Genomic DNA, 24,584 nt, shown 5'->3' with positions numbered 1-24,584 from the left:
CTAGGAAAGCAAGGAAGTGGGCACAATGTGGGATTTCACAATACTTCTGGGGCAAACATTCTGTCAACATAGGGCAAAAAAGAACAAATCAGTTGCCTCCTCCCTTTTTTTGGTACCAGTACTTAGAAGCGCTGTGCCTTAGCTCTTTTGCTAGTGCTCTACCATTTGAGCCATTGTTCCACTTCCAACTTTTCTGGTGTTAAAAGTCTCAGGGACTTTCTTGTCTGGGTTGACTTCAATCCTTAGATCTCAGCCTCCTGAGTAGGTAGGATTACAGGTGTGATCCCCCAGTGCCCAGCCTGTCTCCACTTTTACCCAGAACAGTGGGAAGGATGGTGTCTGGATACCTGCCTGTCCTAGCCCAGTCAGCGCTAACTCAGTGCATCTTTTGCCATTACTACCAGACCAGGACATAATGAAGGGTGATGGGTGTCTGGAAATGGGCTTCACAGGCCTCTTCTGCCTCTGATGCTTTCCTGGGCATGCTGAGCAAACCACATGCTGAAGACCTTGTTCTGAAGCGGCACCAAAGAACTCGGATTCCAAACTCAAGCTTTATTGCACCTGATTCTTTGGAATACTACTTCTGGAGTCTGGGCTACTTAACCAGCTTCTCCAGTGTGCCAAGGGAACCAGTGTGCTGGAGGTAAGGTGCTGCCCATTTCCATGTGTGACTCCTCACTTCCACTGTCTTCCACCACACAGCCTCCTGTCCTGCAGCTGTGTCAGGCACCAGTCATGGGTGGTGTCTGGCAGATCAATGCTGAGCCAGAACCCATGCAGGACTCCACACTCCTGTCCTGAGTCGTTCCTCCTGGCAGAAGGCACTCTCGGACTCCCACGGGGATGAGAGAAGCAGGCATCGGTGCCATGTAGAGCACAAGATGCAGCCTTTGGAGCTCACTGGGCTCTGAGCTTCTTGCTTTGTGGGCTCTGCGGCCCCTCTGCATGGGCCCGTTTCTGCTGGGGCTCCCTGTCCACCGGGCTGCCCGCCTGCTCCTGAGACAGGAGGGCAGCCCGTACCATCCTCAGCTCCCGCTTCTCCCTGCGCTCCTCCATCTCCTCGATATCACCAGCAAACAGGGCTTTCAATGGTGGAATCAACTTGGGCACGGTTGGGAAGTCTCCAAAGCAGATCTGGAGGGCCAGACAGGGCAGAGACACACTCAGAGAGGTAGGTGAGGGAGGGGGCTGCAAGTGCAGAGACTGCCATAGCAGGCCCACTTCCCCCGTCTTACGCACTCTTAAACCAGCAACTAGTGCTTCAAAGGGGGATGTGGTGAATGGGACAAGCCCTCCAAAGAAAGCACCTACTCCTGGGCAAGGGCGGCAAAGATGAACAGCCCTCAGGAAAGGGAAAGCAGCCCCCCTTCCCCCCCCCCACTCCCCCCTATTCAATCAAGCTCCTAAAACCTGAAGCCCAGGTCATCCCAACCCGCCCCTTCACTGGGAAGGCCCAAGGGATGGGCCCAGCCCCACCACTCATGTGGTGAGAGTACCTGTCCCACAGCTCTGTGCTGAGGCCACAGTGACTATGTCAACTGTCCAGGCCTAAGAGAGGAATCTGAACCTGACATTTCTGAAAGATCCTACAGGGCACTGCGACCCGCGGACTTGAGATGGACAGCAGTGGGTGCTCTTCCCTGTCCCGGGAGGGAAGTGAGAGATAAAGCCCATCATCCCCGTGTCCCCACCCCTCACTGTTTGAGCGACAGGCCAACCTTCATGTGGTCAAAGGCGATTCCGACTTTCTCGTTGAAGTCGGGGCTGAAGATGGGGATCTTGGCATAGCGCTGGCTGAAGTGGTTAAGCATGATGAACTCTGCATTCATCCGCATCCCCACACCAATAGCTTGGGAGGTGGTACTGTGGGCAGAAGACAGGGCAGAGAGAAGCTGGAGAGAGGAGTAAGGGCCAGCCCCAACCCTAGCCTTCCTGCTGCTTAGGGACCTAGGGATGGAGAGCAGATGTCCTTCACTGGCGCCTCCTCACCAGTGCTAATGCTCCTAGGACTGGAACCTTCCCACACTTCCTGAGGGAGGTCCACACTCCATACTGGCTGCAGGCTCAATCGGAGGAAAACTCTAGGGCTTGCTAGGGTCCAAGAACTCTTTCCTTAAAACGGCTCCATACTAAACCTCTGTGACACCCTCCCCGCCATCCTTCCCTAGAACCTCCTTGAAGTGACTCCCATTTTAATCTAGCTAATTTTTCAGACTTTGAAACACTGTGCTTCTCTGGACACCCTTGCCTAGAGAACTGTGATAAGAGGCACAAGACTCCTGAGACTCACTGTGGGCCCAGGACAGCCATAGCCCTCAGAAGGACACTGTCCTACGGGCCTGGGCTGCTCAGGTTGCATTTGACAGAGGAAAGGGACCTTGCTACCTGTGTGTCTTTTCTATGGCTTCCATTTCCAAGCCATCCTCCAGAGTGGCTTCATGAATCAGCAGGGTGGCATCTTTCCCTAGAGAGCAAAACAGTGTCAAGGCTAAGTCCTGCGGATGAGCAACATGTGGGCGCCAGAATCTCCCACCATAACCTGACCCAAAAGCTCAGCTCTCTGGGTCTGCACGTAAGGATGGCAGCCAGATGACAAGCAGCGTGGGAACCACCTGCTGACTGTGTTTTCCTCTGCACACATGTGCCCCCTCCCCAGCCCCCCATCAGGGGACCCAGTGAAGTTCACTTCTTCCTCTACTTACCTATCTGGACCAGAGCCTCACAGGGCATGGTATCCCCAGAGTATACCACTTTCCAGCCAGATGTGTGCACCAGTGCACAGCCAAAAGCATGCTTGCAGTGCCGGACCAGGCATGTCTGAAACTGAAGGAGCAGGCTGGAGATCCGCATCCTGCCCTGCCTGCCTCTCCTGCTCCCCTGGGGGCAGGTGGCTAGGCTCCCTTACCTCTTCCAATTCACAGGTTTTTAACAGTGATCGGATCAAACTTTCCGTTGAGGGGTCTGAGACCTCAGCTTCTTGACGAAGGCATTTGGCAGGAATCATACTGCAAGTAGTCAAAGCATTTAAAAATTATAATAGCTAGGTGCTAGTGGCTCATGCCTATAATCCTAGCTTCTTAGGAGGGTGGGATCTGAGGACTGAGGTTAGAAGCCAGCCCATTCAAGAAAGTCTGTGAGACTGTTATCGCCCATTAACCATCAAAAAGTCAGAAGTAGCCGGGCGCAGTGGCTCACGCCTATAATCCTAGCTACTCAGGAGGCTGAGATCTGAGGATCGAGGTTCAAAGCCAGCACCAGCAGGAAAGTCTGTAAAACTTCTCCAGTAAACCACCAGAAAACTGGAAGTGGCGCTGTAGCTCAAGTGGTAGAGCGCTAGCCTTGAGCTGAAGAGCTGAGGGACAGCACCCAGGCCCATGACCGATTAAAAAAAAGAAAAAAGTCAGAAGTGGAGTGTGGTTCAAGTAGCAGAGCACCAACCTTAAACAAAAAAGCTAAAGGACAGCTCCCAGGCCCTAAGCTCAAGACGATTACCAACACACACATGCGCATGCAGATGCATATGCGCATACACACACACACACAAACACAACTTACTTAGAATAAAACATTAAGAAATACTCATTTAAGGCTGGGCACTGGTGGCTCATTCCAGAAATCCTAGCTAGTCAGGAGGCAGAGATCTGAGGGTCACAGTTTGTAGCCAGCTCAGGCAGGAAAGTCTACGAGACTCTTAATTCCAATAAACTACTCAAAAAAGCTGATAGTGGTGCTGTGGCTCAAGTGGTAGAGTGCTAGCCTTGAGCAAAAGCTCATAGACAGTGCCCAGCCCGAGTTCAAGCCCCAGCACCGGCAAAAAAAAAAAAAAAAAAAAAAAAAAAAAAGAAAGAAAGAAATCATTAACACTTGCAATCTAAATCCAGTTTGGGATTAGAAAGTCTCCAGTCATTCTTTTTTTTCCCCCACTCAGACAAATGTCTTTATTTTTTGTTGGGCTGTGGGGGCGGCAGCAGGGGCTGGAAGGGGGGGGACGGGCTTCTCCCAAAGGTCCTCTCTGCTTTGCATGCCTCAGATCCTAAGTGCAATTTTGGGGGGAGTGTTTTGAGATTCTGCTTGGCTTAGCAGTGAGCGACAGCCTGGGTGAGACCCGAATACATACTTCCTGGGCACCCATCATTCTTATAGGAGAAAAACAAGTTAAATCACAGCCAGTAAGACAGAGACACCATAAGCAAACAAAAAGAGCCAGCCCCCACCTCCCTAACTGTAAGGAACAACCAACAAAATGTTCCCCTTGGCCCAAGCAATGCGGGCCACGGGCAAATGGGGTCCTTCCCTGTGTGGTGGGCATGGGGCCATCTTCCCTCTGCCCCACCTTCTGACATGGAAGGGCTCTGTACTGAAGGATGAGAGGCCAGGAGCATCTCTCACTGGCCTGGTGTTGACTGTGGGCTCTGGAAGGCAACAGCCATGGAAGCATGGGCCACTCACCTGACATGGTGCAGAATCTGCTGGCACTGGTTGTGGTACTGCTGCAGCCAGGGTCTGAGCTGGGTGGGGGCCACCACCAGCAGGGGGTGGAAGGGCTTCCCTAGGGCTGCCTGAAATGAAATTCCAGAGCAGTTACCACAGGAACTCCTTGGCCATGGTTTGGAGCAGCCCACATGGCTGAGGAAGCGTAAACCCTACAAAACCCCAGTGTTGACAAGGGTAGCACTTACCAAGGCACGTTCTCTCTCTAGCAGGATGTGCAGCAAGCCCTGCAATGGAGAGAGACCTGCATCAGCCAGCTCCACAGTCTCCAACCCCATGGGGCCCTGGAGTCCTCACTTGACAAGCTCCCAGCCCTGTGTGCCTGGCCCCTCAAGCACCCCTGCTAGTGGATGTAGCACACTCAGCTTTGAAATGTTACAGGCAGAATGCAATAATGAGACATGGGTAATAAAAAAGGACACTGGGCAGGGGTCCAGTATGCCCTAGACCAAAGCCAGGGCTTCACAGCCACACCCACACCTAGCCAGTTCCCTCTGGGCCAGCTGGGAGGAGGCAAAAATCTGTAACAGCTGAGTCACCAGATGCCAACAACCATGCCTGTAATCTGAGCTACTCAGGACGAGGAGCTCAGAAGAGTAAGTTCGAAGCTAGCCTGGGCAGGAAAAATCTATGATATTCTTAGCTCCAAGCAAACACCAAAATAAAAGTTCAAAGTGGAGCTGTGACTCAAGTGGTAGAGCACCAGCCTTGAGCAAAGAAGCTAAGGGATGGTACCAGGCCCTGAGCTCAAGCCCAAGGACCAGCAAAAATGAATGGCACTAAGTGAAGCTGATACCCATCCTGGTCAGACCAGGCTGTATCCCTACTGCTGGACCTTCATCTAGCAAGAGATGAGTGGTAAAAGCCACAGCAAGTTTGGTAACAGCAGCAAAGTGGCCTAACACACAGCCTAGAGGAGGTAGCACCTCCCTGAGGGGGAAGGCTCTGGGGTGCAGGCAGCCCCACTTACTGTGTGGTGGTCTGCGTGCAAGTGGGACACAAACACAGCAGCCAGGTTCGCCAGGACCTGATCCACTTGCTCTCCGTAATGGCGGTACAGCTGCCCAAACGTGCCTTCGCCGCAGTCCAGTAGCAGAGACTTGTCAGGACTACAGGAGACAGTGAGAGACTTACCAATAGGAAACGCTTCAGATTGCTTAACAAAATGACAACAAAATGGCCACAGCCATGAAAATTCACAACCTCTTCCGTAACCTCTCATGACTTTTCCTTGAGGAGCTGATATAAAATCCAGTTACTTGAACCATAAAAGTAACTTTACAAAGGTCTGAAGGACAGAGACAACAGTGTGCAGGTGATGAACGAGGGGGAAAACACACAGGTCTGAGAATGCTAGGGTGGCAATGTCACTCTGTCACATAAGACTGTCTCCAGTTCCTGTTCACAGGATTCCTCCCCTCTCCATGCAGTCCCAGTTTCCCATCCGCATTCCCAAAGCCATCCAGTGCAGGCTAGGTGATAAGATGGGCCAGAGGAAGAGCTATGTGTGCTTCCTCCAGAGAGGTAGTGAGGGCTGAATAAACAGCTCTCAGAAGGAGCCCGGAGGGCCTGATTCTGTCAGTGTCATGCTGAGCAGTGTGTTTTGGAGACTTTGCTCCCAGGTGGAGATAGAGGTGCACCCTTGGGCATGTTTTCCTTTTTCTGGGGGAGCATGAAGACAGAGACAGCACCCATTCAAAGAGACACCTCCCGGAAAAGGCAATGCCTTCCCAGAGACAGACTATGCCTGTCCTTCTGATTAACTGCCACGGGTTCAGGTAGCCAAGCTCAGGGTTGAAGATCAGAAACCAGAGAAGTCCTTAGGACAGACCAGCTTGCCCTGAGCTGCTTTACTGCTTTTCTTATGCCCTAGATTTGCACTTTCTGATCTTGGGGAACAGGGCCGGGAAGCAGTGATAACACTGCTGCCAACCATTGCTGCATTATTTGGCAGTTTGCCATCCAATTTACCTTGTGCCTCACAATCCCAATTCCTTCACACATGTACCTTGTAGAGGTGCATGCACACTTTAGCCCTGCCAGTAAGTGACCTCCAGCAATCCCCCGTGCATCAAGCAAAACTGCATGTCAAAGGGAATCCAGGAGGAGCGGGACACCTAAGTGCACCAAACCCCCACGGCGTAAACAGACCCAGCACTAAGGAGTTGAAATAGAATACCAATCCATAAACTCCATCTATCCAATACCCCATCGGTTAATGACATGATTTCTTGGCTCTTCTTATGAAAGGTCATCAATGGATGAGTTGGGGCAACTCTACAGGTAAAAGGTTGCTAGAGTGGCTACACGATCCAGTAAAGCCAGAACTCCAGCTCTGCTCTCAGACACTCTAGCCAAGGTGACAGCTGGCAGCTCTGAGGGGCGGAGGTTTACTACTGTCAAAGGAGGAGTACCTTATGTTGACCAGTGTGGCGCTAACGTTCCGAATCTTCATTGGGATGGCAGACCCTGTCCCCAGGAAGACGACTTCTGGATACTGGTTTCTTTTCTCTGGAAAAGTTGTCTCAGCTTTCAGTGACAAGGTAGGTAAGCAATACAGTGAAGCCCTGACTCCTGCCTTCACCCTCCTTCCTCACCCGTGACATAGCAGGCTCTCGGGAAGGAAGAGGCACCTGGGTGGAGAAGCCAATACATCCTTCCTTTCTTTAAAACAATCTCTTACTTCTTTTTTTGTGTATAGTACTGGAACTTGAACTCAGGGCCTGGTTGCTTTCCCTTAAGGCCATTTTGCTCAAGGCTAGTACTCTACATTGAGCCACAGCTCCACTTCTGCATTTTTGGTGGTTAACTGAAAGTAAGAGGCTCAAGGACTTTCAAGCACAGGCATTTCTTTGAACCTTGAGCCTCTACATCTTAGCGTCCTGAGTAGCTAGTGGTACAGGCATGAGCCACCAGCACCCAGCCTCTAATTTCTTTTAAATGAAGAAATGTTCTGAATGGCCATTTACTCTCCAAGGGTGGGCATCTGCCGGGCATTTTGATTTTTCTGTAAGACCACACACTTCACATCTAAACATCCTCACAACCATGAGGGACAGGGGCCCACTTCCGCACAGGGGGAAGCAGGAACAGAAGGGCGGCCTCCTAGGAAATAGGAAGGGGTCAGGCAGCAGTCAAACCCAGGGAGATCTGGGGATCCCGTGTCCTGTGCCCCTTTCTCAGCTCACCCAGTCCACCAGGCCCTGTCATTTTTACAAGTTCTCATGGACCAAGCAGTCTTCAGCACACACACACATCAGAACTCCCATCACAAAAGGAGGAAATCAACTCCAGGAGGTAAGCGACACACAGAGCAAGAAGAAGTGAAGTGCTGGCCACCGCTGGTGTGCCTGGTGCCAACCTCCACAGGGATTACGTTTGGCTGGATTGGCCCCTCCTGCCACTCTGTTCTATTCCCTCATCCCCTTTTAAGCATTATCGCTTGGTGAGAAGCATGTTGTTTAAAGGCACGAGTGGAAGTAACAAACCCTCTACTTCTCCTGATGGGCTATGAGAAGCTCATGTGGCGAGTGACCTGACCAAAACCTCCATGAGCCTTCCTCACCAAACCCACAACCCGACCCATGTCAGCACGGTGCCACTTAAAGCTCTCCACAGAGCCAGGGGCTGGTGGCTCACACTGACAATCCTAATTACTCAGGAGGTTGAGAATTGAGACTCAAGGTTCAAAGCCAGCCTGTGCAGAAAAGTCCCTGAGACTCTTATCTCCAAATAAGTATCAAAAAGCCTTATGTAGAGGCATGTCAGATGGTAGAGCACCCAGTATTGAGCAAAAAAGCCGAATGAGCGTGAAAGACCCTCAGGAACACCTGACATTGGGTTTACAGGTAAACATTGGGTTTACAGGTCTGGATGTGGCATGGGCTCTGGTATTTTTAAGCCCCTTGAGCACCATTTGAATGCAATGCTAGAATTAAGGAAGTCAGGTTAGATAAAATGTACATGTCAACACCCTGGTTAAGGTAGTGACAGTTCCTGCATACAGGAGACCAGGAGGGGCGCCCTGGTCTTGGCTTACCTGCCGGGGCCAGGCTATCCTGCGTGCTCTTCCTATACTCCTGCACGCTCTCCTGGAAGTTGGGGAGCTCCAGGACCTCGGCTATGAATTCTTCAGGGTTGCAAGTAATAACAGCATCCCTGCAGAGAGAGGGGCATCTCGGGTGACTAAAGTGGCTGTGTGGTTTCTGCAAATACTGGTTTACACGCAGAGATAAATCCAAGGAACAAAATGTTCCTTCACATCAACTGAGAAGATGATTCCATTGCAACTGCAACCTGAGGAACTCTATTCTGCCTCTAGAAACTTCTGAGGCCTGCAATAGTCTGTTATACCTCTGGAACTTTCCTCAGCTAAGGCCTGGGGAGTTCTATTCTGGTTCTGGAACCCTCCTCAGCTGAGACTTGAGGAATTCTATTCTGCTTCTGGAACTTTCTAGCTGAGACTGGAAGAGTTCTCTTCTATCTCTGGAACATTCCTCAGGTGAGCGCTGAGTAGTTCTATTCTGCCTCTGAAACCTTCCTCAGCTGAGATCAGCGAGTTCCATTCTACCTCTAGAACCTTCTTCAGCAGACTCTTAGGGACTTTTATTCTGCCTCTGGAACCTTTCTCAGCTAAGTGGGTTCTATCCCTAAGAGCCCTGAATGGATTTTTTTCTCTTCACAATCCGCTTCAACCTCAAGGCCTGACGTGCAGACCCTAATGATGCTCAGAACTGGATGGTTCTCCTTTGTGACAGGGGCTGTCCTGTGCAGTACCCCGACCTCTAACCTCTAGTATCACTTCCCCAAGATCATGTCACCTACAAACGTCTCTATAGTACCCATGGCCCACTGGAAGCGTGGCCCCAGACAGTAACTCAAAATCAGGTGCACACAGCTATTCTTGGGAACTTGGGGAAGATGCAGACCCTGACTTGTTAGCTGTGGGAAAACGAAGCCTACATTTGTAAGCATTTGCCTCCCGCGAATGCTGCGTCACTGGTCCTAACCTCACTGAGTCCTAACTTTAGACTGGGCACAACCTGGCTGGGACTAAAACCACTAAGCACTAACTCTCCAGAACCTAGTTTATAGGTCTGGCTGGGTCCCAAGAATTGCACCTGTCACAAAGCACACAATGAACCTGACTACTGATGAAGGTCCCCACGACTTCATCCTAATAGCTATGCAGACTGGCAAAGGGACATGGCAAGCCGTCCAGCAGGAGGTGCTGTTGAGTCCTACCAGAGTCTTTCCAGGAGAGCTAACAGGTATTCAGGATAGCACATGGCACCAAGTCACTGTCTAGAGTAGGATCTACTCTAACTGCTGACACCAAGTGGCCAGGACACTTCAATCACTGTGCTTTCAGATCTCCAAGAATAAGAGTCGCAGCTGAGGCGTTCCAGATGGCAATTTTATGTGTATCAGGGCCGAAAGCGGTGTCACACTGTGACCCACTGATCTCACATCTATGAGTGGGAACTGTTCCATTCAAAGATTTGTATGTCATTAGCAGCAAAGAACTGATTTACTGAGTAAACATCTCTATCTGAAAATCCAATTAAAATCATGTTACTAGAGCCTAACAATGAAGGAACAATGTCAACCTAAAACCCCAAATATGTGCTTTTTAAAATACATCCCCACAGTCACAAACACCAACATAGCGTGAGAATCACACCAGGTGGCAGGATGGCCGGTGACTGTCCCACATGCCTTAGTTTCTAAGAAATGCAGTGGAAAGCAATGAACCCTAACTTGTACTTGTTGCCATGAAAAACAATTTTTAAAAGGGTAAATACTGTCCTTAATCATCCCAGCTCAATCCAGACACGACTCAGGCTGTTTTCCTAAATCAATGTTGTGTGGGCACACATCCGTTCCTATTCATTTACACACTGTCTGGGGCTCTTCTTTCTTTTTTTTTTTTTTTGGAGTCTGGTCGTGAGGCCTGAACTCTGGGCCTGGGCGCTGTCCCTCAGCTCTTCAGCTCAAGGCTAGCGCTCTACCCCTTGAGCCACAGCGCCACTTCCGGCTTTTTTTCTTTTTGCTTATGTGGTGCTGAGGAATCGAACCCAGGGCCTCAGGCATGCAAGGCAAGCACTCTACCACTGAGCCACCTTCCCAGCCCCATGTCTGGGGCTCTTCTGAGACTACATGGTGAGAAAAACGTATGGAAACACCCACCATCCGGCCATTTGTAGGAAAGCTCCCCAAGCCCTGGCCTAGAGGGACCCCTCAGCGCAGAACCACACACACCTCTGCCACTCCCTCCTGGGGCGGAGCTGGTACTTGAGGAGGCATTCACCCTGAACCACAGGCACACTGAGAGCCGGCCCTTCCTCCTGAAAGAGACAAGAACATAGTCCGTGGCCAAAGGAAAAAGACAGGAGCTGGTGGACAGGCACTGTTCTGGGACACTACCTTACTGTGGAAAGTGGTGAGTGGAGGGAAGATGTCCGGGTGGATGAGGTTGAGCTGCGTTTGAATCTTGTGGCTGCGAAGATTGTGCACTGACTCACATTTCTTATTCAGGATCAGGTGCTGGGTGTCAGGCCCAAACCTAAGGTGAAACGAGAGTGAGGGCTGAGAGTGTCCATCAGGGAACTACTCACCTCAGGGATGGCACAGGGAGGTTAAAAGCCCTAGAAGACAGCTGTATTAGTCACTCGCCCCCAAGTATCTACAACACAGCCCAACAGGATCTTGCTGCTTCTGCCTCAAGGCCCCACGGTTCTCTCCCTAAGGCAGCTGTCCTTGGGATAAGCTGCTTGAAAACAAAAACAAAAACAAACAAAAAAAAAAGACGAGAGAAAAAAATCAAGCAAAAATAAAGAGATTTTCAAATAAGGATGTGAAATCAACATGGAGTACAGGCTGCAAGAGAAAAGCCGAAGAGGAAAATAGATACGGTGTATATCATGATTTACACCCTTAAGGAACAAAAGTGAAGAAAATGAAACCACCAGGCACAGACAGGCAAGCTATGGGAGCGTGGAAAGATGGAGGTAGATTTGAGTCAAATGTTTGCTCCAGCTGAGAAGAATCCCATGCAAGCCTTCAGCTTTGTGAATCCTTTGGAGAGAAAGTTAAACCAGGTGTGGGTAGCTCATTCCTATAATCCTAGCTACTCAGAAGGTTGAGATCTAAGGACTGAAGTTCGAAGCTGGCCTGAACAAAAATGTGTGTGAGACTCTTGTCTCCAATTAACCACCGAAAAACTGAAAATGGAGCTATGGCTCAAGTGGTAGAGTACCAGCCTTGAGAAACGAAGCTTAGGGACAGTGTCCAGGTCCTAGGTTTAAAGTCCCAGTACCAGAACCAAAGCAAAAGTTAATGTCTTGTTGTTGGTTGTCATGAAGACTAAAACAAGTCAAGTATGAATAAATACTTTTATGAAAAATGAAGTGAAACAGGGAGTGGCAAACAGCAACCTAAGTCTGCACACACCTAGTTCAACTCTTTCATTGGATGCTGGCCTTGGCCTATGAAACCATGAGGAAAGAGAACAGGGCTCTCTTCCCAGTTACCAAATGTCCCAACAAGACAAGCTTGCTGGAAAGAAGGAGAGGGAGATGACTGTAATGTACAGCACGTAACATATGCCTGACACAAAATGGGTGTTCAGTAAGCAGAAATGATTGCTTTCTATTGGTAAGTCTCTTCTTTAGGATGCACCAGTGGAATGTCAACTAAAAGACACCCCAAGAGTACAGCGGGTGACCATGACCAACAACAGAGGTCTGTACAAAGGGGAATGTTTGCACACTGTGCCACCTACTGGTGGCTCTTTCCATACTACCACAGAGGGGCTCTCCCAAAATACTCCAAAGCCTGAATCACAGAGGTTGGTGCAGGCTCAAGGGAGAGGGTAGACAGCGCTCAGAAAGGAAGAAATATACCCCAAGGGTTACCCTGTGTTCCATACCTCTCCATCCATTGCTGGTATCTGCTGTCCATGAGCACAGACTCTGGGGCCATGTGGACCACCAGGGCCACTGGAGTGTTGGGGTTTCCCTGGTACCTGGGAGGACCAAGGAAAAGTGGAGTGATGCTTTATATAGTGATAAAAATAAAAAAAGAGTACTTACAAACAAACACTGTGCAGCAGGGGTGGGGGGGGACTCTCAGTGCTACACTCAGGCTTGGTCTCCAAGTAGCTCCCAGTGGGGCCAGTGTACTGCCCATGACCCTGCTCCATGGGGTTCCTTTATTAGATAAGCCTGCTTTAGGTATCTGGTCTACCTAGCTGAGCCTTTCCATGTCATGCTGTGGACAGAGACAATGCGTGGGATAAAGTAGGAAGTGGCTGATGAACCTACTCTGGATGCCCTTCCTGTCCCCTCCCTGCCTGCTCCAGCTCCCCCTCCTTCATCTTGAATTAACTGTTCACTTCATCGGCCTCCTTTATCTCTACTTCAAGCCTGGTGTCTGCCTTCTCTCTTCTAATTCTACCATGTAGAGGCAGACAGCTAACATGATTTGTTTCCTTCTAGTTTTTGATATGTTAAAAAAAAAAAACTCTCGCGTAGTAGCTGTTTCACCATCCCAGACATGGACCTGGCTCTCTGTGATATCTTAGCAACATCAATAGCTTTGTGCTCAGAGTTTGACTGGAACATGCAGGATGTATGCTACCAGGCTACCTCACCCTGAGAATAAAGTGAGCCTAGTAGGGACTCCCATTACGCCAATGTGGAAGGGGTACAGCAGCCCAAAAGATGTGTGTATGTAGAATGTAACAGCAAGTAAAATTAAAAAAAAAAAAAAAAGATAAAGACAGGAAAAATACAGATAAATTATTAAGAATGGGAGAACATTTTAAACACAGACATGTGGGTCAGAGATGCTACCTAGAATTAAAGCTGGACTGAAAAACTTCTCATGCAGGACAAAACACAGGCCTAAAAGGTGTCCCCAGCTGAGATTCTGTCCCTTAACACAGGCTCTTAAAGCACATGGTATCAGACTTCCGGACCAAGGGAGGCTAAGTATAGTTAAGTCAGAAAAAATCATGTAAGTAAAAATAATCCCAACAATGGTTTGGGAATTATTTACAACTTAGAGTTCTACAATTTATTGCAGACTTAAACCTCTTAGAGTTATAATCCTTAGTGTTTCTTGTCTTCAGTCTTTGATGCAGTATTACCACAGAGAGCATGCTAACCACCAGTTACCAAGTAAAAAGTGCCAGTAGGATGAATGGGCATTTCCAACCCAGTGACCAGCTCTCTTCCCACAGGTGGCCATGCCACTGAGTAGTGGCCGCTTTGCTGCCTTTTTCCTTCTTCCACCTGCACACCCTCCTCTTTACCTCTTAAAGGTATCATTCTCACAGATGGGCTGGATGAAGCCTTCATCTGGACATTCAACCACTATAAATGCAAGACCAGGATCTGGGGGTGTACACAGCTCTTCAGCCAAAATCTGCAAAACCAAATAAACCAGTTCATCGGGGTCAGGATGCGCTTCCAAGACAATCAAAGCTTAGTAGTAAAAACAAACAGATTGAGGCAGCGGCTAACATCACACACAGCCCATAGCCAACTACACAGGACATGACACCAGCAAAACAGGGCTCTACCTGAACTTCCTGCTGTTTGTACTAACCAAGTAGACAACCTGGAAGACAGCTCAATCCTGTAGTGACAGGGGCAGAGGCTGGTCATTCAAGGTTTCTTTTTGATGCCAGAAAAAACATCTTGAAGAATGTGGTGTATTCCTTGAGGCCAGGCATTCAAAGCCCATCCATATGGCAAGTTTTGGACACTGTCCTGAGCTCATATGAGGAATCCATCCATCCCTGCAAGTCTACCAGATCCTGAACAATCTACAGAAATGTCCAGGCATAGCAGTGATGGGTACATGTCTGAATAAGACCTCCAACTTGGAGCCCGTGACAGAATTTCATACTATCCCACTTCCTTCAGAAATTGTATCTGAAAGCCGGGTGCCGGTGGCTTACATCTGTAATCTTACTCAGGAGGCCGAAATCTGAGGATTGCAGAAAAGTCCCCATGAGACTCTTATCTCTAATACACTAATCAAAAACTGGAATTGATGCTATGGCTCAAAGTGGTAGAGTGGTAGCCTTGAACACAAGGAGCTCAGGGACAGCCCAGGCCCTGAGGTCAAGGCCCACAACCACAGGGGAAAAAAAAAAAGGTGTATCTGAGACAGGTATTAGTGGCTCAGGCGTCTATAATCCAACTACTCCAGAAGCTGAGATCTAAGAATCACAGTCCGAAGCTAGCCTGGATAGAAAGGTCCATGAGATTCTTATTTCCTATTAATCATCCAAAAGCCAGAAGTAGAGCTGGCTCAAGTGGTAGGGCACTAGCCTTGAGCACAAAAGATCAGGGACAGCACCCAGGCCCTGAGTTCAAGCCCCATGTACAGTACCAAAGATAAATTTTTTAAAAATGTTATATCTGATAAGCTAGGCACTAATGGCCATGCCTGTAACCTTAGCTACTCAGGAGCCTAAGATCTGAGGATCTCAATTTGAAATCATCCTGGGAAGAAAAGCACATGAGACTTTTTTTGTTTGTTTGTTTGGTCGGTCGTGGGGCTTGAACTCAAAGAAAACCTAATTATCTCTAATTAACCAATTAATCTGGAAAAAGCCAGACACAAGGTGTGGCTCAAGTGGTAAATTCCAACCTTGAATAAAAAAAGCTAACTAACAAACAGGAGCACAAGGTCTGGTCCAAGCCCCAGTGCTGGCACACACAAGAAAGTTGTGTCTGAAGACCTGGTTAGACAGGGGTTCTGCCCGGTCCACCTGCAACTGCAGAATCCTCACAAGAGCCATGTCTTACCTCTCTTCCTTCATGAATAATGCTCTTCCCGTCCTTGACAGCTGCAATGATGGGGGCGATGGCGGCTGTCCCCCTGAAACAAAGGGTAGGCCCTCCATGAGAGGCGCTATCTGTGAGCACAGGCAGACTCTCCTGGCCACCAGCAGCCCCACCCTCACCCGCCACTCACACGGGGAGGCCCAGCTCCTTCGCTTTGAGCACCAGGAAGTTCCCTTTCTTCACGTGCAGCTGAAACACAAATGTAATCTCAGTGCCTGGTGAAGAAGTTGGTTGAATCAACTTCATTAAAAAGTGCATCTAGGGCTGGGAAGGTGGCTCAGTGGTAGAGTGCTTGCCTTGCATGCCTGAGGCCCTGGGTTCGATTCCTCAGCACCACATAAGCAAAAAGAAAAAAAGCCGGAAGTGGCGCTGTGGCTCAAGTGGTAGAGCACTAGCCTTGAGCTGAAGAGCTGAGGGATAGTGCCCAGGCCCAGAGTTCAGGCCCCACAACCGGACCCCCCCCCCCCAAAAAAAAAAGTGCATCTAGTGTTTGTAATTAAGGGTATTTTCTTTGTTAAAATGCAGTTGATTATTTTCAGAAGGCATTATGCTATTCTGAGGTTGTTTGTTTTGAGATGCTTTAGAACTGAGACCTAAATGACTTTAAAACTGTGCCATATTCCCCAACATTATCTTGTTATATATTTAAAAAATGTAGCCCTTTACCATCCTAGTTAATGATAAGGATCTTTACATATCTGTATCCATTGGTAGAAACAGGAGACATGGGTTATGTGTTATCCTATATTCACCAACTGCTAAAGAAACATCACCAAAACATGGCCTAACAAGCAATGACCAATTAAAATTCTGCATAACATAATACTGCAGTTCACACTGGTGGTGACCAAAAAGAAAAAGTATGCTTCGAAGATCAGGTAGTGTAGTGCTGTTGCTGTTATATGGAGAAGAATTACAGTAACCAATTCCCAATCTGTTCTTATGATAGAAGGCAAACCACTATTCTAGCACAAAACCTAGCACCATTCTGATTCCACCATCACTCTCTTGCTAATCTTCTGTCTAAACATTTTGAGACCTATATATTTCACATACAATAATCAAAACAAGTCAAAAACAGCTCTCTGCTGAATCACAGCTAACGTTCGTTTTCTTGTTTAAACCTTGATGAACTGTTAGTGTTTACTCTTAACTTTCATGAACAGGTGATTCTTAGTCTCAAATTTGATCCTGATGTCTCATGAGCAGGTTCTAGACTTCTCTATTGTTGTAGAGGAAGGAGTGCAGCCTCACTGTGTGAACATCACATATTACAGAGACTGCAGCCTCAGAGGATAGTCTAAGGAAATCAAATTGAGGAATCTGAATAAAGGCCCAACTGATAGGAAGAAAACACAAACAGTTGCCATTAGCTAGCTCTGAGTTCTAAGAGGACCAATCACCGATTAGTGTGCAAAATAATCCACAAGCTGATAAGGAAAGGACTGGCAGAAAATTAGAAAGGATATAACAATATCCCTTAACCTCATCGCCCCCATACCCCTGCCCTTGAGTCCGCCACTGCCCCTGGTAACTTCTGCTGTTTCTCTAAGATTGATTTTGTTATGTTCTAATGTAGTTGAGGTCATAAAGAATCAGAGTGCCTTCTTGGCCCAGGTCAATTTAGAAATCACTACTTTGAAATTACTGCAAAAAGTGGTCCCCAAAGGTCCAGAGCATACCACAAGCTGGCCACCAGCCACACACTCCCCTAGTGCCCAGGGTGGACAGCCTCTTACCTTACAGACAAAAGCTACCACCAAGGAAGGGTCCCTACCACCAACTGTCCGGCTGACACCTGCAGAAAAACACATTGATCAAACAAGGTGAGTGTGAAGTGGGCTGACCATCACTATCCCAACACAAAGATTGGGAGACCCTGATACTCCCACCAGACCCTTTATGTCCTATATGTATGTATGTTAGATTTCAGTAAATTATGCAGAATACAAAATTCCAACCACAATGGCAAACAAATATATTTTTTAGTGGCCTACTTACTAAATAGTGAAGAGAGAAAAAAAATGATGATGTGTTTTATATACAGAGAACAGTCAAAGTAAAACAAAAGCTAAAAGGTCAGCAGGGAAAATCTTTATCCTAAGCCATCCAGAAAAGGAGAATGTTCCAGGTTTGTCGTGTCTTGGTCATCAGACAGACTAACTGCTGGGCAGGAGGAACTTGTCCAATCCTAGAGCAGTCCACAATTCCTATGATACTGTTTCCCAGTAGGTTGTTATTTTGAAGGAAAAGGGGGGGGGGGTCAATCCATTCATTCAGTGGTCTGTTCCACTGGCTTGGTTGTTCAACTTTCTGCACTTAATTAATGCTCCATTAATGAAAATATATGAAAGCCCACTGTACCAGTGGGTATGCCAGTCCCTGAGCTCCACCAGGTGAGCTGAACACCAGTGCCAGGGCTTGAGGGCTGCAAATGGCAAGTTCTGTCATCTTTCTGAGCACACTTCCCACTCTACACCCAGATCCAGGTACGTGTGCCAAGGAAGAGGTTTGTGCTTACAAATATAGCTTTTCCTGACTTGGAGCATTCAACAAGGGAACTATGTTAGATAAGTAAGACAGACACAAAAAGGCAAATAATGTATCCTCTCCTTACCTGTAAAACCACAGAATCTAAACTATCAATACAATAGAAACAAAGTAGAAAGTTGGGGGTGGGGGGTGAGTGGGTATGAGATAAGATGTTAGTCAAACAATATGAAGTTTCCGCTAGGCTACCAAAAAATTTTAGTGATCTACTGCTTGTACTACAAAGTGACCACAGTTCATGGTAATGTTTGTTTCAAAATTGCTAATATCAGGTTCAGCACTTACCTGACATGAACAAGGTTCTGACTTAGGTCCCCAGGCATGCAGGGGGAGGGGAAAGGGAAGACTGCTTTTAAAAGATTGTTTATTGCTGGGCGCTGGTGGCTCACACCTGTAATCCTAGCTACTCAGGAGGCTGAGATCTGAGGATTGAAGTTCAAAGCCAGCCCGGGCAGGAGAGACCGTGAGACTCCTATCTCCAATAAACCACTAGAAAACCGGAAGTGGTGCTGTAGCTCAAGTGGTAGAGCGCTTGCCTTGAGCTGAAGGGCTGAGGGACAAGCGCCCAGGCCCAGAGTTCAAGCCCCACAACCGCCAAAAAAAGATTGTTTATTTAGTTATTTATTAGCTGCTGGTTCTTAAGGACTGGAGCTCCTGCTGCACTTTTTCCCTGAAGCCTGGTACTCTACCATTTGACCACAGCTATACTTCTGGCTTTCTGCTCATTAACTCGAGATAGGAATCTCATGGATTTGTCAGCCTGGACTGGCTTCAAATTTTGATCCTCAGATTTCAGCCCCTTGGGTAGCCAGGCTTAAAAATTGATTTTTTAACATTTTACCCCCAAATATAGTAAGTTAGTGAGGTGACAACTATGACAATCTTTGAGTCTTTCTACATAGACCACTACATCTCATTGTACCCCAAATGTGCACTGTTATTATTTGTTATTGAAAGATAAATTAATCTGAAAAGAGGCAGAAAGCACTAAGAAAGCGCATTTATTTATACCATTGCCATCTGGAAGGTGCTGTTTGTGTTTGGTTGCTGCAGAGTCTGGAGATCGATTGGGGCTGTCCCTGCTGAGATGTCTTTCTGGACTCTGTGATATGGGGTCTTCTGCACATCTCTGTTCACCTGGGCAGCACAGGCGACCATAAGATTACACACCACACATCTGCGCACAACCTGGCCCCGGGGTTGGCAGCACTAAACAAGTCAGCCATCCTTTTACTACAGTGGTAAACTAGTTACCAACCCACCCACTCACTGGGTGTAGTTACATCTTAATCATCTTTACGCTTCTGCTTACTTCAGAGCCTTGCCCACAACAAGGAGCCAACAGTGCCTACTAAACAAAAAGCAAGCAGGCTGTGGGAGATTTATTTAAAGACATAGGTCCAAAGGGTACCCACCTCCATAGGAGCCTAATTCTACAGCTAGTTAAATCACAAAGTCAGGGAAAGACCTTTTGCAGCTCTGAGAAGCTCAAGCTCCATACAGGATCCATGCTTGCAAAAAGCCAAAAGTGGAGCTATGGCTCAAATGGCAGTCTACCAGCCCTTAGTGGATGACACTTGAGTTCAAGTTCAGACCTTGAGTTCAAGTCCCCGTATGGCACAAAAATAAAACCTCCAAAAATAGCTGGACACAGGTTCATACCTGTAATCCTAGCTACTCAGGAGGCTGAGATCTGAGGACAACAGTTCAAAGACAGCCAGAGCAGGAAAGTCCATGAGACTCATACCTCCAATTAACCACCATAGAACCAAAAGTGGTGCTGTGGCTCAAAGTGCTAGACCACTCCTTGAGCAAAAAAGTTCAGGACAGTGCCCAGGCCCCAAGTTCAAGCCCCACAACTCACACACCCACACTCTCTCACTCTCTCTCTCTCTCTCTCTCTCTCTCTCTCTCTCTCTCACACACACACACACACACACACACACACACACACACACACTAAAAATACAGTACTTAGGTACTTCCTCTGTGGCTAACAAACCCAAAGCAATCAATGTTGAAATCTGACTGCAATATATTTCCTACTAACCCTTGAATACATTACCAAAACTCAATCACTACCATGATACTTAAGTTCAACATGTCTGTTCCCAAGAGGATCAGCCCCTGAAGGGCAGGAACCACATCTGAGTTTCACAACTAAATGTCCTAACTGTGGTCAGAACACAGACCAGGACACCCCCGGCCAGTTTCCACAGTGGTTCCTTGTTCACCGACAGCTGCCGCTCCAGCAATCTGGCATGCACACTCACTGTGTATGGGGATCTGGTGAACAGTCATGGTCTCATCCTTGTATTCCGGAGCCGTGTGTGGCCGCACAGCTAAAAGAAAAACGCCAGTCAGGAAGAATGTGCCAGTCAGAAGAAAGGTGCACGTCAAGAGAAATGTGCAAGTCAGGGGGAATGCACAAGTCAGGAGAAACACAGTAGCAAAATGTGTACAAATGAAACTTCCCAAACAGTCAAACTCAGCAACTGAACTGGTCCAGAATTACAGTAGGAACTGGTCAATAAAACCAGAATTTTTCATCTCACATCAATGAAGCATTTGATTAAGCTTTGATTTAAGCTAGCCTCTAATGGTTCTTAATAGGAAAAGCAGGGCCTAAATAAGGAAGAAGTACCAGATACATACCCAGGTCTATGCCTTTTAAAGGACCTGAAAATATTTTAATTGCTTCTAGGTATTTTTCCTAAAAAATAAATAAATAAATAAATAAAATATAAGAAAATGAGCACATTAAATACAGAAACCAACATATATTCAAACATGTCAGTAGGTCCAAAAGCTATTAACATGAAGCAAACACTTCATTAGTGTTTCAAACTTCAAACCTCAATATACAAACAGTTTTTTTTTTTTTGGGGGGGGGGTTCCAGTCGTGGGCCCCGAACTCTGGGCCTGTACGCTGTCCCTCAGCAATTCTGCTCAAGGCTAGCACTTTACCACTTGAGCCACAGCGCCACTTCCGGCTTTTTTCTTTTTGCTTATATGGTGCTGAGGAATCGAACCCAGGGCCTCATGCATGCAAGGCAAGCGCTCTACCACTAAGCCACCTTCCCAGACCCAACAAACAGTTATTGTATTTACTATCTATTAGATTCCTCGGAGTTAGCAGGGCAAAAGAAACCAAAGAAGACAACAACCAAACAAGTAACACAAATCACTTGCTCTGCAAGAGACATGCAAACTGCAAAGGAAATAAAGGCTCAGTACAGACCCCGGCAGGGAGAAGAGGAGGCAGCAGATCTCACGTTTGAACAAAAACTCTGAGATGGGCAGGTGCCCTCGAGAGGCAGAGGGTGAGTCTGCCCTGGTAGCTAACTAGAGCATGGTATCAAACACAGAACTATAAGCAAGGGCCTGGGTCTATGGGACTTGGAGATCATATAAAGGTAACCAAATTGTATTGCAATGGAGAGCCCTAAAGCATTTTAGGCTGGGAAGTGAGGCCTGCGCTTATGTCTTTTCTCAAAACAGGTCACTCTGGCTGCTTGTGATAGATGGTTTATACAAGTGACAAACAGGTCACAATGGCCTCGAGGAGATGGAGACAAATGGATGGATTCAGACATCATGGCAGAATTAACAGTACTTGATGCCTGGTATGAAGATGTCTGAAACTTAATGAAGCTATCATTCAAGTCCTGGGTGGGACTCAAGAGGTAGAGCACTGACCAAGCACAGCTAAGGCCCTGAATTCACTCTTCATTACCATAAATAAATAATGCTATCACCCATGAAATACTGACTTGGTACCAAATATCCAATAAAGCGATTTAACACTTTATGTGTCATCTCACTGGATCGTTAATAGCTTTTTGAAACAAAACAGGCATTTACCGATAAAGCAACTGAGGGTCTCATTTAAGGTCCCACAACTGGTAAAAGGGTTGAGCTCAAGCTTGCTGGATTTGAATAGAAAAGTGTTTGCTCCACGACCAGGTATGTGTGAAGGACAGAAGTCTACTTTTCAAAAATAAAAATTCTTGTGATTCTCACTAAACTAAAAAAGGAGGAACTGTTTTTTTGTTTTTTTTTTCTGGGTGAGCCAGAGAAGACTCACCAGTTGTGGAGGTCCAGAGAGCACACACTTCGGAAGCCCAGTTTCCTTCAAAGTAAGAATCATTCCTACAAAGGAGGAATAAAGTGAGGTCCTTCATCACCTTGACTTGCAATGGCTGCCAGCAGCGGTACCACTGACCTCTCTGGGTCACTTGTCTACGTGTCTCTATTCCAGTTTCAGACCAGTGGTGAGGTCAGGCTTGCACAGCTGGAAAGATGCCGGCAAGTATAGGAGCTCATGCGATGGGCAATCACTGTTGATGTTGATGCAGTGATGTCTTTGACATGCAAAACTCAAGTAGGTGTCTACTCCCACAGTTGTGCAAGTAAGGGTGACAGACTCTTACACTTTGCACCCCAGGGACCTCATGCCCCACATCAGCTATGAATATAGGGATGACTCTAGCACCATGCTCCTTCCTACCTATATCACCACCCCTGTAAAAACCAGCTGCAGCAAGCTTGACTTGCCCAATTCATGGAGAGGAATAACAGATGGCTGTGTGTAGGCTTGCTAACAGGATTCATGAGAAACTGGCTGACTTTTCTTTTTTTTTTTTTCTTTTACTTTTGGTGGTCATAGGCTTGAACCCTGGGCCTGGGTGCTGTCCCTCAGCTCTTCAGCTCAAGGTAAGTACTCTACCACTTGAGCCACAGTGCCACATTTGGTTTTCTGGTGGTTAACTGGAGATAAGAGTCTTATGGACTTGCCTGCCCAGCCTGGCTTTGAACTGCAATCCTCAGATCTCAGCCTTCTGAGTAGCTAGGATTATGGCATGAGCCACTGGCACCCGGTATAACTTTTCTTTTTAAATTCTTACTATTACGTAGCTGTACAAAGGGGTTACGATTCCCTACGTCAGGTTATGAATAAATGCTTCTTGGTCAATGTCATCCTTTCCTTCGTTCTCCCCCATTAACTTTAATCCACCACCACTGACCCATTCCAGCTAAATCTCTGGCCTGGTAACCCAAGAAATCAAGTAGATGGCCACACCTGGAACTGCTCTTCTGAGTCCAGTAATGATGGGCCTACCATAGCTTCCTAGACTGGCATACAAGAAAATCCCTGCTCCCTTGGCCTCAGAAAAGGGTCCAAATAAGAGAAAGACGAATTGAGAGCCTCCCTTTGTTGGCCCTGCCTCTGCAAAGAATATACTTACCACACAAGCCCCCAACATTAGCCCAGTGCATTCGTGTCAGGAATATGTTGTCCAAGCGAGCAACTTTCAGTCTAGAAAAGAGAACAAACATTTACAGCAGGATGAATGGGATTACTTCTGCTATTAAAACACACCAGCCTCCTACCCCACCTTTCCAACCCCATAATCATCTCCACTCCAGAAGCAAACTGACTCACTTGTGTTCCTGCATGAGTCTCTGGATGCCTTCTCCACAATTGAAGAGATACCTACAGAGGAAACAAGACCATACTCACAGGGGTGTGTTCTGTAAGATCTCTAGACACTGCCTGGGGCCGGTGGCTCAAGCCTGTAATCCTAGCTACTGGGGAGGATGCCATCTGAGAACAGTGGTTTGAAGCCTGCCTGGTAGCAGCAAAGTCCATAAGAAGCTATTCTTCCATTAACCACCTTAAGAACTCTGGAAATGAAGCTGTGGCTCCAGTGATAGAGCACCAGCCTGGAGTGGAAAAGCTAAAAGACAGCACCCAGGGCCCAAGTTCAAACCCCAGGACCAGCACACACGCGCACACACACACACACACACACACACAAATACAAAATCAATCAATCAATCTCTGAAACCTGTCTTTTAGTGTAGACTCACTCAATCAATCAATCTCTGAAACCTTAATTTTACTGTAGACTCACTCAACCAGACAACCCAAACCGATGAGGTTGCACTAACTGCGCTGCATCTCTGCTATTCGGCTACGAAGCTCTCAATCCTCCTCGGGGGAAGACAGAGAGGGGCTGGTGGGAGTGGGGGCGAGATAGGGCCTCGTCCATCCACCCCCCACCTAGCTATGAGGGCCCGGCTCTGGGGTGCACGGAAGGAGGGTGCTGCTTGGCTTGCCAAGAACCCTGAGACGAGGATGCTCACATCCGGGTCGAGATCTCTCCATGGGGACGATGCGGACCACGCGCGATCGCGAACCTCTGGAGTTACCTGCGCTGGCAATGACAACCACCCCAGGAGGAGTCGCGGTGCTGGGGGGCCCGGGGGGGTTGGGGGGGCTGAGGGATGGAGGGGAATGAAGGAAGGGGACGGGCGGAGGGGAGCTGACTGACCGGTTGTACTCGGAGAAGACATAGAGCGCAGCGCCCACATCCCTGCCGCCCGCGGCCACCACCTGCAGGTACACCGTGTTGGGGCTCCCGGGCTCCCAGGACGCGCCCCGCTTCTCCCGGGTGCGCAGGTGTCGAAGCGGGTCCTTGGGGGGCCGCTGGCGGCGGGCGGGCCCCTGTGACATGGCGCGCCCGGCCCCCGACCGCAGCAGCCTGCACAGCGCCCACATGCGCCCCGTTCAGCCCGGCCTGGGTGACCACCGCACGCGGGCCGCCGGCACCGCCCAATCAGCGCCCCGCAACACGAGCGGCCCGCCCTCACGAGGCTACGCGTCCAATAGAA

The 24,584-nt window shown here is 48.1% G+C and overlaps 1 protein-coding gene across 1 annotated transcript; it reads right to left on the bottom strand.

The window, feature by feature from the left end:
- Nucleotides 1-535: 535 nt before the first annotated feature.
- Elac2 (elaC ribonuclease Z 2) lies at nucleotides 536-24,493 on the bottom strand. Its single transcript, XM_070026926.1, has 24 exons — nucleotides 24,245-24,493; nucleotides 23,353-23,403; nucleotides 23,156-23,226; nucleotides 21,994-22,058; nucleotides 20,562-20,619; nucleotides 20,180-20,248; nucleotides 18,918-19,043; nucleotides 17,096-17,154; nucleotides 15,487-15,545; nucleotides 15,318-15,390; nucleotides 13,811-13,923; nucleotides 12,425-12,520; nucleotides 10,921-11,059; nucleotides 10,756-10,841; nucleotides 8,534-8,652; nucleotides 6,909-7,005; nucleotides 5,465-5,603; nucleotides 4,683-4,721; nucleotides 4,453-4,562; nucleotides 2,909-3,008; nucleotides 2,706-2,826; nucleotides 2,389-2,467; nucleotides 1,722-1,866; nucleotides 536-1,137 (listed from the first exon to the last, which is right to left on the bottom strand). Exons 1-24 carry the CDS (start codon nucleotides 24,469-24,471, stop codon nucleotides 901-903), a joined length of 2,478 nt encoding a protein of 825 aa, XP_069883027.1. The 5' UTR covers nucleotides 24,472-24,493; the 3' UTR covers nucleotides 536-900.
- Between the last annotated feature and the right edge of the window lie 91 nt (nucleotides 24,494-24,584).

The sequence above is a fragment of the Dipodomys merriami genome, unplaced genomic scaffold, assembly GCF_024711535.1.
Source record: "Dipodomys merriami isolate MVZ:Mamm:240054 unplaced genomic scaffold, mDipMer1.0.p SCAF_19, whole genome shotgun sequence".
Lineage (NCBI taxonomy): Eukaryota > Metazoa > Chordata > Mammalia > Rodentia > Heteromyidae > Dipodomys > Dipodomys merriami.
Note: the sequence above shows the minus strand (reverse complement) of the source record. Positions and strands in the feature narration are given on the sequence as shown.